The sequence below is a fragment of the Notamacropus eugenii genome, chromosome 7 (genome assembly GCF_028372415.1).
Source record: "Notamacropus eugenii isolate mMacEug1 chromosome 7, mMacEug1.pri_v2, whole genome shotgun sequence".
NCBI classification, from domain to species: domain Eukaryota; kingdom Metazoa; phylum Chordata; class Mammalia; order Diprotodontia; family Macropodidae; genus Notamacropus; species Notamacropus eugenii.
This window is the reverse complement of record NC_092878.1, coordinates 47,295,289-47,312,608: the sequence shown is the minus strand read 5'-3', so window position 1 is coordinate 47,312,608 and position 17,320 is coordinate 47,295,289. Positions and strand designations below refer to the sequence as shown.

The following is a 17,320-nucleotide window of genomic DNA, read 5'->3' as shown; positions in this document are numbered from 1 at the left end:
CTTTCTACTCCCAGTGCCAAGAATATATAGTAGATGGTTAAGAAATAACTTGTTGAATTAAACTGGATAGAAATATCAGGATTATTCTTGAAGGCTGCAAACCTTAACTTTTCCCATTTCAGTCCAAGCTCTCCAGTTCAGTCTATGTCAACCCTGTATCTGCTCCAGCCCTATCATCAGAAAAGAAAAAAAAAAATCTGCAAGCATTTTCCAACCTCTATTTAAGCATCAGTGGCAATATCCCAGAGAGTTCCCTGTTAATGGAGTCTTTAAAGCAGACCAAAGAGACATGAAGTCTTTTTAACCAGCAATATGAAAAATTAATCCATGTCAAGATGTCATTGCATGATTTGTGCTAAAATTTGAATTAAAATTAGGATGTCCCAAAATGGAAAAGGCAGACACTGTAGGAGAAGCTCTTGTGATGAAAAATTTCAAGATACAGGATGACTATATGTACAGGACATTGGAGATGGGATTCAGGGGTTGGCCAAGAAAAGAGATTCTTAACCAGTTTTATATACTGAACCTAGATTCTGGCAGTCTGGTAAAGCCTATGGAAAGACCCCTTCTCATAATAATGTTTTTAAGTGCATGAGATACAAGAGATTGCAAAAGGAAATCAATTACATCAAAATACACATCAAAATATTAACAAGTTCACTGACTCCAGTTTAAAAACTCCTAGTCTGGATGCTCTGTAAGGTTCCTTTCAGCTCTAATGGTCTATCACATTTCAATCTTTTGTCTCATTTATCGAGCACCAAAATGTTCAGAGAATTGCTTTATGCTGTGGTGGTTACAAAGAATACCATGTAAGTAATAAACCAAGATAAATCATTAAAATATTCAAGCCCCTTAACCTACCAATTCCACTACTGAGTATATCCCAAAGGAGGATGAAGAATGGGAAAGTTCCTATATATGCCAAAATATTCAGAGCAGCACCTTTTATGGTAGCAGAAAGGAAAATAATCAGACTGAATGATAAATTGTAAGAGCAAGGACTCTGGCATACACAAGAAGGCCTGCTATACAAGTTCTAAAAGGAAAGCAACTTCTGAGAGGCCAACAATCACTTTAATCAAACACATATACCAACAGAGAAAACACAAGCAGAGAAATAAAGACCAGCAGATTGCTTCTAACTGTCTGATCATAAGCAATACATACATCACAGATCAACAGACAGATCCAGTTGTCTGATCATTACATACATAGTTACCAGAGTTTTCAAAGTTAGGGGGAAGGGCAAAGGAGGGAGAGGGTCACGCAGTGGCTCCTTAGCAGCTACCCAGAATCTCATCTGGCTAAACAAACACTTCCAAAGAGTAAGCCCAAAAGTAGAACCTGACCTCAGAGTATTTATACACTCTTCAGAGCTGGAGGGCAAGACCCTCTGACCCAATGACTCAATAAAATTAATAAAAAGTACTGAGGCCAATTAATAGGTGGGGAAGATCTTTAATTCTTCCCCCTACCCCCCATTAACCTTATATTAACGTTACATAAATAAATAAACTGTGGAATATGAAAGCAATATTATGGTGGCAAAATGAACAATGGGAGATAGTTTAGGAAGACTTGCACGAACTGATGCAAAGTAAAATAAGCAGAACTCCATTTTCATGACTAATCATAGCTAAAAAATATAATGAAATTTTTCTGACTTGCTTCATAAAACTAGTTTTATTTAGAGGCATTCAAGTGGTACAGCAGATAGCTGAGCACTAGACTTGGAAAAAGAAGACCTGGCTTCAAATTCTACCTCAAACACTTAGTTTTTGACCCTGGACAAATACCTTAAAACTCTCTGAGCTTCAGTTTTCTCATCTGTTACTGTGAGAAACAAATGAGATAATATATAAAGTGCTTTGCAAATCTAAAAGCACCACACAAATGCTATTATTGTTATTACAGGTTAAACACTTTTCTCTCTAAACAATTCAATCAAGTAGGTCCCACCTACCTCCTGCAGGTAGGGAACCTGTAGCCTCAAGGCAACATGTGGCTTTCTAGGTCTTTGGGTATAGCCTTTTGGCTGAGACCAAGTTTTACAGAACAAATTCTTTTAGTAAGGGGATTTGTTCTGTGAGGTCTAGATTCAGTCAAAGTGTGGCACTTGAGGACAGAGAGGAACACATATGACCTTCAGGCCACAGGTTCCCCAGTCTAGTAGGATACATCAAGAAATGACTGTCATGAAAAGACAAAATGCTTCAAAAAACTTATTTGAAGGGTGAGGGGGGAAGGGAGGGACTGGATCAGGGTTAAGTGACTTGCCCAGGTTCACACAGCAAGTAAGTGTCTAAGGCCAAAAACTTTTTAAAATAAACAAAAAACAACGTGAAGAAAGATGCAATTCTTTGCTGAAGTAGAAGAATGAGGAAAGCATGTTGGGCTGACATCAATGCAGGCTGAATAGAAGGGATGAAGAAACTATGTATGAAGAACAAGGATAAAGGTGGAAATGTTGGTTGTGAGGAAAAATGTGAAGCGGGAAAAAATGAAATATATCAAAATACTTAATATGTCAATTAGCACTACACACACACACACACACACACACACACGCACAAGCCAAAAGTAATAGAAGTATCTACTCCATAAGCAATATAGAGCCATGCCTTTAAATATCCATAAAAACACTGAGCCATGGAAAGAAGACATATCACTACATGTAATTTATTCTCTTTGTAAAAGGGAAAATGAATCATTAAAACAACTTACCACTGCCACCATTTCTGCTGCTGTTCCTCTTGAACATCTAATGATAGGAACAGCACCTAGTTTAAATAACATGAACAATGGCATTATTGTTTAATTTAAATATTTCCACTTAAGTAAACTGAACATTAAAAAATTACAAATAAAATTCTTAGTGGGGTCTCTGGGTGGTTTAAAGTAAGACTACAGACCTAAAAGAAAGTCCTATAGTAACCACAGGGTTTCCAATAAAATTCTCTTAACACCAAGGTCAATTTATGCGATTAACAGATGATTTAAAAGAAAGTGGTAATTCATTCTCCATTTAATTTTGTGTCTGGTTTAAAGTAGCTGACTTGTTACACAATCTCTTTCTTTTTAAGGGCTTTTTTTTTTTTTAAAGACCATACCCAAACACCCTCCTCCTTCTTATTCCACTTCTCTCAAGGACACTACAATCCTTGCAATAAACCAGGTTTCCAACATTCTCCAGCCCTCCTTCTCTCTCACCTTGGATTCCATCCAATCAGCTGCCGATCTTACTGACTGTATCACCACAACATGTCTTGCACCCATCTCATTTTTTTCTACTCACAAGGCCACCACACTGGTTTGAGTCCTTGCAATCTCTCACTGACTCTTGCAATAATTTCCCATCTCCCTAACTCAAATCCCTCCCTTCTTCAATCCATACTCTACATGGTCACCAGAAAGATTTTCCTAAATTGGTCTGAATAAATTATCCTGGTTTAATAAACTTCACTGGTTCCCTACTTCCACTACAATTTCAGAGCTGGTTATAACTTGCTTTTCAGACTTATTATACATTATCCCACCTCAGACAAGCTATAGTTTAACCAAAACAGCCTTCCCCTTCATATGGCATCATACCTCTCATATCTATGCTTTTGCACTATACCTGATATGTACTCCCTCCTCAAAAATCCTGTTTCTATCAAAGTTCCATTTTAGCAGACTTCTACATAAAGTCCTTTTCTGTTCCCTCAAGTTGCTACGACCTTCCATTCTCAAATATATCTTCTACATACACATGTACGTGTCTCCCTTTATAGAATGTAAATTCTTCATAGCACAGTGCCCAATACACAGGACGTGCTTAATAAAAGTTGATGATATCACACTGGCTAACATGACAAAACAGGAAAATGATAAATGTTGGGGAAGATGTGGAAAAATTGGAACACTAATGCATTGTTGGTGGAGTTGTGAACTGATCCAACCATTCTGGAGAGCAATTTGGAACTATCCCCAAAGAGCAATAATACCGTGCATACTCTTTGACCCAGCAACCCCACTTCTAGGTCTGTATCCCAAAGAAATCATAAAAATAGTAAGAGGACCCAGACGTACAAAAATATTTACAGCAGCTCTTTTTGTGGTGGCCAAGAATAGTGATTTATGAATGTAATGGAATATTACTGTTCCATAAGAATGATGAACAAGCTGACTTCAAAAAAACCTGGAAAGATTTACATGAACTCAGGCTAAGTGAAGTGAGCAGAACCAGAGAACACTGTACACAATAACAGCAACACTGTGCAATGACTACCTCTCAAAGAATTAGCTCTTCTCAGCACTGCGAGGGTCTAAGACAACTCCAAGACAGTCATGATGGAAAATGTAATCCACAACCAGAAAAAAAATAAACTATGGGCTCTGAATACAGTCTGAAGCATATTATTTACTCTCTTTTTTTGTTTCTTTTTTCTTGTGGTTCCTCTCAATGGTTCTAGTTCTTTACAACATAACTAATGTGAAAATATGTTTAATATGAATGTATGTGGAGAACCTATATCAGACTGCATGCCATCTTGGGAAAATGGGAAGGGAGGAAGGAAGAGAAAATTTAGAATTTAAAATCTTATGGCAGCGAATGCTGAAAACTAAAAATATATGAATTTAAAAAACAGAGGTCAATACAGACTGATTATATGAACTTAGAAAGTCGCAAACTCTATGGAATATAGTGTGCTCATCTTTAAAATGAGGAATAACTAAGGTCTCCTTTAACCCTATGATTTTATGATCTACATATTTCTCTTCAAACTTCACAACTAACCAATAGAAAATATTAAAAGTTACATTTACCACAATAAGTGCACTTTGGTGCAGCAACATGGATTCTGCTCATTTAATGAGTGATAATTATTAAAAATTATCAGTCTGTTAAGACTTTTAAAAAAGTATTACGTATAGGACACTCTACAGGGAGAACAGCTTGTACAACTAAAAATGAGTGTGCACAACTATCTAGATAAACCAGAGGTCCAAACAGCCAGGCAAAAAAAAAAAAAAAAGAAGCTGCCTTACAGTGCATAAACTGTAGATTAAATTATGAATAATATTTAACGTGTATGTTGTACTTTAACGTTAACTCACAAATACAATTTAATTGACGGTATTCCCTGTAACAATACAGAAGAAACCCATTCATACCAGCCCATTCTGTAGACATCTTGCTCATCCCATAAAGTTCACCAAGGATATTAATATTCCTCACTCTGTCGCCACTGGAGCAAAAAGACTGTCTTAGTGGTTCAGAGCATCTTTCTTGGTCACAAATATATTTGATGACATCCTTTACTCCACTCCCGACTCATAACTGCATGAGTATGGGGCAGCCCATTTATACAGACCTTCCATTGCCCTTTGGGTAATACTCATTTTCAGTTATTCAGAACCTGTAATGATCCATTTTTCAAAGTCATACCACCAACAAAAGAACATTGATAACCAAGATAGGTCTCTGTTTCAGGAAGAAGTATGGGGTCGTTAAAAGAACTTTCCAAAGGCAAATCAGCCCACTTTCCTCATCTCCCAATTCTGAGCCCAACTCATTACTGTCCATATGCATGTCAACGGACAAGCTCTATAAACTGTCCACTCAACTGCATATCATAATCTGGACCACAGGTGTTCTTGGTACACAACGTCTCCTACAACTGACTGAATTCTTTGAAGGCAAGTACTGTTTCATTTTTCCTTTGTAATCCTTGCAATGTCAATTTAAATGGGAATATTGTTCCCATTCATTAACAGGCCCATGTGACCTGCTTAAATCACATGGAAGCCTAAGTCAGATGATGTGGGAGAAGCTTGTTGAACAGGTAGAACAGGAATAGGTGAAGCAGACCTGAAAGTTGATGAGGGCAGTTAGGGGGGAGGAAGAGAGGGCACAGGCAGGCATAGTTAATCTTGTGAGTGTTTGTTTGGGGGGAGAATGGCTTTGCCCCCTGCAGGGCTAATGGTACTGATTTCTTGATTACTATGACAGACTTGGCTTTCTGGTGTCTGAATGTTTTTCTTCTGCCTTCTACATGGAGAGCCTCCCATACTTTGTGATTCAGAACTACACCAGTATATTCATAGTCACCCTTGGTGCTGTGAATACTGCCTTGGTGATATATCCCTACAGCCTGTTACATTCTAGGCATTTCATAAATGCCTATTAATTGACTGACCCTTCACCCACTTGGTTGTTCCAGGGTTAGTTAGGCCCAACTTTTTTGTGCAGTTATGGAATTCATTCAGGATGTTGTGACTATCCCAGGCCTTGTTGCAATCAGCACATCATCAACAAACATGAACATTTGGAAAACCTAATCAGTGAGAGGAAATACTTATTCAAAAAGGACTCTAAGCTGCATTTCCGTTATGACAGTGGCACAGATGTAGGAACCTGTTCCATGCTTCACTTAATATTAATAATTAGTCATCAAAAAATTTACTCTCAGTTGTTATATCTCATATAATTCTGATGTATGGATGGTAGACATTTTACTGCAGGAAAGCTTTTCAGTCAACTGTTTTCATCTACCATATTAAACTTTGTTTTACAGTCAGCAATAAGCACAGGAGTATCTTGTATTCTCTTCATTTTCAGTCAATTGTATGATGAATAACATACAAATTTAAAATTAAACTTTCTTCATATAAAGGAATAAAACTTTAAAACTTACCAAGTGTAACAAAAAAGCAAAAGAGGCTGTCAACAATAGTGTCCATAATGGTCTCCATTTCCGTGTCTGTAATATCTGGTCTGTTAATGGCTTAAATGAAATTGGTGAAAGGAAAAAGATAATAAAAATATAGGCCTACATCAAATCCATTTATTTATTAACAGCTCCATAGCATTTCTAACACTAAATATTTCTAGTATTAAAGGCCATATGAGACACTTTACCATATTTTTAAAACGAAAAATATGATGGCCAAATTTCATTAATAAATTTTCAACATTTCAAAAATCAGGAATAAGAAATCAGTGATAAAAGCAACTAGTAGTAAAAGTCTCTCTATAATTTACAAATAGAGTTTAACTATATATAACTCAATTAAAAAACTCAGAATTTAAAAGACATTAACTTTGCCTAATACTTCAACATCAATAAGCATACATAAATAACTACACAGAGAGCAACGTGCTAGGACTAGGAAGGAGACGAAGATGAAATAAAATGCCTTTCCACAGTCTCTGCCCTTAGGGAGCCCAAACTCTATTATGGGCACAGGATACCAGCACAAACCACTATATTATCGAAAAAAGAGAATCCCTAATCAACAGTTTTCTAACTTTCTGCCAGGGTGACTCACTAAAGCCCCTAGGATATCACAGCACAGTAAGGAGGTGAACGTGACTTCTTGAAGGCTACGTTAACTGAATGTAAATACTGGCAGGTCCGAGCAGACCAGAACAGTTTCTCACACAGGTTCTGAAACAGTCTCTGAGGGCCCACCTTACCAAGTTAAGAGAAGACTTTGACCAGTGATGAACTGCTTTCAACCACAGCAATTCATGAAACTGTCTCCTAAGACAGAAAGATATTAAGCAGGAATTCTTAACCTGGGGCCTGTGACCTTTATTTTTGGTTAATAATTGTATATTTTGTTGGTAACTATATTTCAACTTAACTGGCTATCTTTGCAATCCTAAGTGTTTTATGTATTTAAAAACATTACTCTGACAAGAGACTCTTACGCTTCACCAGACTGCCAAACAAGTCCGTAACACAATAAAAGGGTAAGAATTCATGTTTACAATATGGAAAAGCCAGAAATATTGGTGGAATATTTGAGTTGAGACTAGAGTGCTAAAGAATTTATAGTACTGCTAAAGAATAGATGAGCTCTCTCTTTAGTACATAGGAAGCAAAATTTTGACATGAAAAAAGCTTGCTGAGCTCCACCCACACAATTTTAAAAATACTATTCCTGATTAAAAAGTTAAAAGTTGATTGTAAGAAATGTACTTGACCACTCAAAAATAGATTTTAAACAACAAAAAGATGGTTGAGCTATCAAGAGTACTTAGGTCATTTAGGAACTAGATTGTTTATCTTTGAACAACATCATAACAGATAACTAATTACTTGCATATGCCAATACTAAAATCCTTTCTCTCCATTTATCCGCTATCTACTCCAAGCAAATAGGCTAAGATTCCAAATGGCAGAAAGAGTCACCATGGAGGAGTGGGCAATAGCGTTCTCTGACCCTGAGGGTCAAGAAGACCTGGTTTCAAATTCTGCCTCTGACAAATACCATTTGTGTAAGTTACATCATCCCTGAGTGCTCCGGGCACCTCTAAGACAATTATTAACTGCAGAGAAGAGCCAGTCCGGATAGGTGAAGTAAATTCCTCCCTGGGAGCTCCCTACACGTGAAATCACAGCTTGGGTTGAAGGTCCGAGAAGAGACTAAAACTGCTAAGCCATCTTTTCAGTTATTTCATCTCACAAACACATCTGACAATGAAAACAATCAAAGTCTGACTAAATTAAAATGACATAGCTCTAAGTTAAGTGGTTGCTTATTAAAACTATGAATCAGTGTACTAACCTAGCCCACAGCTGTAAATTAAAACCAAAGAATTTACACCACAATTTACAGTCGTATTTTCAAAGAGTGAGTTATTCCATCTCAGTTCCAGAAATCATTCAGTATCTATTAGCTAAGCCCTGTTTTAAAGAAATATAAGTTTTAAAATCTATACAAAACCTAACATAACAGGGTAGAGGTACCAGATAAATGCTTTTTGATCTTAATATTCATAAGGCCTCTGATATCCAAGCATACATTGGTTCTATTAATGATTTTACATCCATAGATTTATGAACAATTCTGGTTTTAAAGTACCAAACATTCTCTAGGTTTTAAAAAATTACTATCACAGTAAATCATTCACTTTTCAAAAGAAAACTTTTCAACTTATATACTTCTACATATAGGATAATCTTTACTTTTACATACCACGATAAGAGACAAGTTCCTTATTTTGATTGCACAGCACAAACATATCATCTTCCAAAGTAATAAAATTGAGATATTGATCAAAAACCTAAAGAAAAAAAGGGAACATCTGTGAAAGAATTATTAAAACTTGATTCTAGTCAAGTTTGATAAGCTCTATTAGACCTAAAAAATAAAAATTACTAGAATTGATAATCATGCTAGCTAATCTATTACCTAATTTAGTGGAAGTGAACTAAGAATCTGAATAATAAAAAAATATAAAATCTGCCTAAAAAAGCAAGGAGGATATCCATTCTAAGATATTTAAACTTAAATGCTCTATAATATAAATTGCAGATAAATCCATTCTACTAAAAATACCAACTAGAAATTCTAAGATCAATGTCTGAAATGTGTTAAGGGCATTCTAATCAGACTATCATCTATTTTTTTTTCTTTCTGTCAAATAAAAAGACATTAAGAAGAGACTTGGTGGGAATCTGAAGCCTGTTTTAAAAGAAAATTATAGAGTGGCATACCTTTTACCAAAGTAGAAAAATGTAAGTATAGACCTAGAACAACTAGAAGTGCAGTGGGCTCTTCTGGATAAAAGGAGAGAAAATATTAAGAGTACAAACTGGGATTTTGGCACATTAGGCCACTCTACTAGGTGTTAGAGACATTGTGTACAATAAAAACAGTATTGGTATACAGTGCACTTAGAGCAAAACAGGAGTTCTTCCACCCAGGAATAGGTTCAATTATTGAAATCAGCCCTAGTTTTCTGAACCCTAGTTGGTGAGACTCATCAGTCAGGGCCACACCACTTCCAGTACAAGCCTTAAGATAATTTTCAAAAATTATTTTAGTACAACAAATCTAATACAATTGATCACATTATAAATGGAGAAATTATCTCCAACTATAAAAATTAGGCTGAAGTAATATTTTAAAAAACCCTTCATCAACATCCTACCATGAAAAAGCAGAAAAATGGAATAATAGCATGTTTGATCAAAACGTGCTTACTTTTGGATTTCCCAAAAATGTATTTAAAAACATCCTTAAAGAGAATGACAAAAAAATCCTAAAAATAGAATTTCACTAGTATTTATATTAACTGACATTAAAAATGTTTTGCAACCTCTTTAAAATATTTCTGTAATAACCTTTTAAAGTAGAAACAGATCACAGAGGTCCTTCTTCTGACTGTTGCTTTAGTGGCAGAGGAGGTGCTTTAAAATCTCCAGGGGTCCAGGGAAAGGAGTTAAAGAGAAGATACCATTTTAATTCAGCCTATCTCTACCACAGGTAAATTCAATGAATCTCTAGAATAAAAGGAGGTTGTGCTGGATCCAATTAGATGGAATACAATACAGACTTTTACATTTTTTCAAAGAAATTCTACTCACTGGAACCTAATCTAAAAAGATCATTTATTGCTCTAGGGGAATACAGTTTAGATTTTATCAGTTTAAGTTTCAGCATTCCATTTTCAATCTTCTCTATTAGGAACTTCTCTGTTTTCTCTTACCAAAAAGATTTGAACAAAGTATCTATTTCCTTAGGGTTTTACTGTAAGTAGTTCAATAATTAATCAGCATAAAAAACAAAAAAAAGATATTTGGCAAGAAATTTTCATCGTCCTCTCTAGTGAGTATTTTCTTTGTATGTAGGTGGTCAAAATATCTTCTGGCTCAAATGTTATTACAGATTTTCTTCTTCTGTAAATTAACTAATAATAAACATATATAGTCCATCTCTTTCATGGTTCTACCCCTCTACAACCAATTCTTCCCACAAAGGAACAAAAACAAGCGTTCACGAGAAATATCCATGCATAGTCCAGCAGAACAAATTCCCACATTTGCTAAACAGGAAAACGTGTCTGTGTGTGCACTTTAAATTCATCATCTCTGCAGAAGGAAGCAAGTGGCTTGTTTTATGTGCAATCTTTTGGGCTCATGTTTATTATTGTATTCATCAGAGTTCCAAAGTCTCAAAGTTGCTTTTCTCTATAATGTCAATGTATAAACTGTCCTACTTCTGTTCACTTCTCTCTACATGACTTCACTTCAGAGAGGCCTTCTCAGTTTCCTATGAAATTCATTCTGACATTTCCTATGGCACAGTAATATTCTATTGGATGCATATACCATAATTTGTTTAGCCATTCCCCAATAGAATGGCACCACATTAAATTTGCAACTTTTGGCTTCCAGGAAGAAAGATGCTGTAAGCAATTTTCTGTATTGGTTCTTCTTCTTTGATCTCTTTAGGATATAGTCCTTACAGTAGTATAATTGAGTCACAAGGTCTATAACTTTATGGATGTAGTTCCAGAATGGCTCAACCAATTCACTGTTCCACCAAGAATGCATTAATGTACCTGTTTCCCCTTAGTCCCTCCATATTTGTGATTTTCCTGGTTTTTGACAGTAAAATGGGTTGAAGGTAGAATCCCCAAATCACTTTAATTTGCATTTCTCTTAAGTATTAGTGATTTAAAGCATTTTTATCTGGTTGTTGATGGCTTGAATTTCTTTCATTGAAAACTGTTCATTCATATCCTTTGACTATCTATTGGGGAACTAGCTTACACATACAGTCTTATGTATTTGAATCAGTTCCTTATATATCTTGGACTTGAGACATTTTTCCAAAAAAAATGTGCTGCTAAGACTTTTTTCCATTTATGTGTTTCCCCACTAATTTTAATTACATTAGATTTGTGCAAAAACTAAATTTTATACAATTAAAATTGCGCATTTTATCTTGTGTGACATTCTTTCTCTATGACTTGTTCAGTCATTAGCTCTTCCCTTATCCAAAGATTATCAGTTATCAGTTTTGTCCCACAGATTTTTTTTTTTAAAGCTGCCTTCTTCACTCCGGTCTTGTACTCCTTTGTCATCACTCAAGCTGCAGGTTCCATGGTAGAGGTGCAGGCTGTCCAGTGCACCTGGCTGCAGATGCTGAAAATACCTGAGTGAGGATCTGAGGGGCAAGGCCGGAGCGGAGAGCAAACCATCCCATGTCCCTAAAGAGAGGAGAGGAAAGGAGAGGAGTACCTCTACAGGGCTGTAAGGTTCAAATGAGAATGATGTATGTAAAGCACTTTCCAAATCTCCAAATGTTATTCCAGTTATTATTAAAAATATTTAATACTGACTTCTGACCATAATGTACTGCATTTGTCAGAGTTAAGACTGTTCTAGCTACTTTTTCCTTTCAAAAGACAATATAAAGCCACATTTATATAATGCTTACTTTTTATAATTGGTTTTCTTCACAAAAGCCTTGTGAAGTAGGTATGGCCATTATTATCTCCACTTTACAGATTAAAAAAAAAACAGAAGCTTAGAATTTTAAGTGATCTGCCTTTCCCCACAGGGAAAGGAAGAAAGAGGACTGTGCTACAAGTCACCTCAAGATACGACTTCCCTATCACTTTCCCATGGTTAGATTTCTAAGGCTATAGCAACTGATAAAAAATGAACATCAGCACAGAGTGAACAAGGACTTTGAGTGATTAAAACAGCAAGTTGCTCCTGATTCGTGCTAAGCAGAAAACATAAAGCAACAGCCAAAGAAAAGGACTTATTCCATCTTGGTTTTCAAAGTTCTTGAGTGCAGCCTACTTACCACCCCAGTATGACTTCATAGGTTCTATTTTTTGCTGTATTCTGTTATACGCAAGTCAGATGTAATGTGTTTTCTGAATTATCATCAGACTTGGTAAAAAAAAAAAAAAAGTATTGACAGTGTGGTTATTTATGAATGTCCCTTAATTGCTGATGCTTGGACAGAGTCTACTTAGCCATACTGATATAAATGTTCATAAATGGGCCAAATTTTGAATACAGGTTAGTAAAAGTAAAACATAACATTTAAATTTTGATCTAGAATGTCAAGAACCAAACAAAATGTTCTTACCTTTGCTACTTGTGTGACTGCACTAGCAGCTAAAGCAGCATTTGCAATATCTTCCAGTTTACTTCTTGAGATGGCAGAAATAAAATTTAAATAATAAGATTCATAAAGTTGATTTCGAAGATCCTATCAACACAATAAATATGCTTTTAGTAAGATTTTATAAGGCTATCCATTTTAAACCTGAACAACAGAACTGCTCACAAATGCTTCAAAAATTAAAAAAAAAAAGATAAAAAAGGACATTGGAGAAAGTCAAAAAAGACTATCATAATTACTTAGTACTATAAATTATGATTTAAAAAAATAACTCAGGAATTAGAGATAAAATATGATATAATGGATCAAGAATCAGCATCAGAGGCCTCAGACAAGGGAAGAAACTAGTTTAAGGGCTGCCCTGGATACAGACTAGTTGGGTGTCCCTGGACAGTTGTTTAACCTCTCACTGCCGCAGGCATCTCTGGTCCATAAGTGACACCACAACTGACGGTATTGCTAGAAAGAGTTTCCTTACGAAAAGTTCCTTATATCAATGAAATCATAGATCCAGATGAAAAACAGCTGATGTATATTTATCAACAAAATGTCACTGAACCTCAAATGGTGAAGAAACAATGCAATTTAAAAAAAAAAATTATAACTGATCCTAACAAAAATAAGAGCAAAAAAAGGAAAGCAATCCATCAAAATTAACCAACACATCAACTGAGTCTGATGGCACACACAGTATTTCCCAGCCATAGTTCCTGACTCCTCCAGTGAAGGACAGATCGCCGCTTGTCCATTTTTCATCTCTTCAATACAGAAAAGCTTGATCATTGTAATTACAGAAATCAGTTTCAGGTTTTTGTTGTTCTTTCCATTTACACCACTGCAGAATCAACTGACAGATTAATTGCCAAATCCAGCAGCCTGTTCTCGGAGACTTGCCCTTCTTATCTCTCTGTAGCACTGACACTATCAACCACTTTTCCCTCCTTGACACTTTATCCACTCGGGGTTTTCATGACGTTATTTTGTCCTGCTGCTCCTAGCTGTTTAGTCAATCCTTCTCAGTTTCTTTTTTAAAATCATCATCATCCTGCTTACTTCCCATTCCCTATGTGTGGCTGCACCCCTGGACATTGTTCCACGCTCTCTTCTCTCAGAGGATCTCAGGTTATCTATCAAATAGTCAATTAAAAGTAAAAATTCTTGTTCAACAACATTTTTTATGGTAAATTTGAAGATAAAAAAAAAAAAATCTGTCCTGGTAAAGATAAAGGAACCTATGGTGTAGCATATTACAAATCCTGCAGTCACAGTTTATGTGTTGGTTAGTTTAGCTAAGCCATTTCTTTTAAAATCTTTGTTACAAGAGAAGACTCACTGTGTAGGGGAGGAGGGAAGTATACATGACATAAAAGCAAAAGGTACTCATAAAATTTTTCCATCTTTATTTTTAAAAAAATAATCTATAATATTTTGATTATCTACTATAGAATCTAATAGTCAATAATAAGAAAAGTTATATTACCTGGCACATTCTGTCAATATTTTCTTCTGTTGGCATTACAAAGTAAACTGCTGGAACATCAGGTATAGGGTCCCGATCTGAGTGCAAAAGACTGGTAAAAGTCAGAAATATAAAATTAACCCTTTATCATAAACCACTTTTCTTCTTAATTACTCATGCCTACAAGGGGGCCCTAGAGAGGCAGTATAGCGTAATAAATCTGGTGTCCAGTTGTGTGAAAATGAGCAGATTGTCTAACTTTGCTGAGTCAGTTTCCTCTTTGGGAATAATAACCTCGGAGTTACAGTGAGGCTCAAATGAGATAATACAGGCAAAGCAGTATATAAAGTTATTGCTATGAAAATAAAGATAGCTGGTTGACATCTCCACCTTACAATGATTTTCACCTGATGTTAGCCTTGCCCTCCTTATTGTCCATCTCACTGCATACGACTTTCTCTTACCTTCTCTTCCCTTTAACTGACCCTGAGCTAGCAAAGCCAGATCACAGAAAATTTGTCAAATGGGCCAAAGAAAATAAGGATGATTGTTCGATAATTCTTCAAAGCTTTATTAGGTGCTTATGCTGAAAAAGACACGTTATACAGACATAAAGACAAAACAGTTGCCTAGGCTAAGGAGCACACTTCTCACTTGTCTACAACATGTCTAGTCTAATATGCAGTAAATGTGGCAGCAGAAAACACTAGCAATTAGATGAAGGGAATGGACCAGAAAAGGTCACAGGGGCACAGGTACATAGGCTGTCTTGAAGGAAGACAAGCTTTCTAAGTCAGCTAGTAATACAGTGGACAGAGAGCAAGACCTGGAGTCAGGAAGACCTGAGTTCAAATCCAGCCTCAGACACTTATTAATGTGACCCTGGGCAAGTCACGTAGCCTTGGTCTGATTCCTTTTCCTTACTGGTAAAATGGGAACAGTAATATCACCTACCTCCCAGCACTGCTGTGGGCTCAAATGAGATAATAATTAGAAAGCACTTTGCAAACCTTAAAATGCTATATAAATGCTCTCTATTAATACTGGAAGGCAGCTAAGCTGCACAGTGGATAGAGTACTAAGCCTGAAGTCAAGAAAATTCTTCCTGAGTTCAAATCTGGCTTCAGATACTTACTAGCTGCGTGACCCTGGGCAGTCACTTAACCTTGTTTGCCTCCATTTCCCCATCTGTAAAATAAGCTGCAGAAGGAAATGGCAAACCCCTCCAGTATCTTTGTTTAGAAAACCCTAAATTTCACAAAGAACTGGATACAGCTTAAAAACTAGTGAACAACAAATTAACATTATTGCTGTTGTTATTATTTATGAGAGGCAGAGAGGAAAGGAATGGAACACAGAGTCTGTGAAACAGTTATTAGTCCAGTTTGGCCAGAATGCAGGGCCTATAAAAAGAGCACAAAATAAGACTGGAATGAAAGGGACAAGCCAAAAGATGGAAGTGCTTTAAATTCAAGACTCAGAAGTCTATATGATGTAGTCTAGAAGGAATGGGGAGCCAAGAAAGATTTTTGAACAGAGCACTGACATGGTAATAGCAGTGTTTTAGGATCAGCACCTGGGCTGCCACAGGAAGGGTAGATTAGAGGCAGGAAAGATCTGAGGAAGGGAGACCAATTAAGAGGAACTAGCTTAGAGGAGAAGTGATCAGAGCCTTAGCTAAGGTGGTGTGAAAAAGAATGGGGCATGTACAAAAATATTTATAGCAGCACTCTATGTAGTTGCCAAAAACTGGAAGTCAAGGGGATGTCCATCAATTGGGGAATGGCTGAATAAATTATGGTATATGAATGTAATGGAGTACTATTGTGCCATAAGAAATGATGAACAAGAAGACTTCAGAGAGGCCTGGAAGGACTTATATGACCTGATGCTGAGTGAAAGGAGCAGAACCAGGAGAACTTTATGCACAGCAACGACCACAGTGTGTGAGAGTTTTTTCTGGTAGACTTAGATTTTTGTAATAACACAAGAACTTCTTACAAAAAAAAAAAAAAATCCCAATGGTGGATCTCAAGGCAAAATGCTTTCCACACTCAGAGAGAGAAATATGGAAGTCACTCACATAATGTAGCAGATCATGTTTGTGTATGTGTATGTGTTTGTGTATCATGTTCTGATTTGTTATACGATTTCTTTCATTTATCTTAGTCTGACTACACAGCATGACTATAGTGAAAATATACTCAATAGGAAAGTATATGTAGAATCTATACAGAATTGTATGCAGTCGTGGGGAGGGAGGGGGGTAGTGGGGGGGATAAAATCGCAATTGTATGGCAGTGATTGTTAAACATTAAAAAATAAAAATAAAAAAAAAAGAAAATAGAAGAAAAAAAAGAAAAAAAAAAGAAAAAGAATGGGGAGGAGATTGATGTAAGAGATGTTGTAGAAGTAGAATTGACAAGACTTGAAAAATGATAGGATGAAGTGTTTAATTTCAAAGTCTTTTTTAAATAGAAAAAAAGTAAATTCTGATGATGAAGTTGGGTAACCGGGAAAATAATAAATGCCTGCATATACTTAAAGAGTTAAACAAATACATCTTTGTAGTCCCAAAAAGGAAAAGTAAACTCTTGGAGGTCCAGAGTCACACACTGAGAAATTCTCTTAAGAATTAAAAAAGACACTGCCAAAGTTTTGTCTCACATTTCCAGTTCCACCTACCATAGATCAAAATATCCAGGAATCACAGTCATGCAGAAGAAAATTTAACATTTCTTTTCAAATAATTTAAAATGATTTTGAATGTGTTAAAACTCACAGATGCAAAGTGATTCCCATGTCTCTCAATTCCTTCACAGACAGCAGGGGAGAGATAATATCTTGGCCAAATCTGTCAAAAATGAGCACCTGCCCCCAAACAAACCCCCCCAAAATTCCTTTGAAACAGTATTACTGCTGAAAGACAAA

General features: G+C 36.1%; 1 protein-coding gene across 4 annotated transcripts in view; it reads right to left on the bottom strand.

Annotated features, from left to right (window-relative positions):
* The window catches only part of SCFD1 (sec1 family domain containing 1), a 109,398-nt gene that overhangs the window by 86,938 nt on the left and 5,140 nt on the right, over window positions 1-17,320 (bottom strand). The window contains exons 3-8 of one of the 4 annotated variants that reach the window (XM_072625181.1): window positions 17,172-17,260; window positions 14,411-14,501; window positions 12,895-13,017; window positions 8,977-9,064; window positions 6,687-6,776; window positions 2,731-2,786 (exon numbers count right to left, since the gene is read on the bottom strand). In XM_072625181.1, coding sequence (XP_072481282.1) covers window positions 2,731-2,786; window positions 6,687-6,776; window positions 8,977-9,064; window positions 12,895-13,017; window positions 14,411-14,501; window positions 17,172-17,260 — 537 coding nt within the window. The remainder of the gene's footprint in view (window positions 1-2,730; window positions 2,787-6,686; window positions 6,777-8,976; window positions 9,065-12,894; window positions 13,018-14,410; window positions 14,502-17,171; window positions 17,261-17,320) is intronic. The other 3 variants (XM_072625184.1, XM_072625182.1, XM_072625183.1) reach the window with 3 other exon arrangements.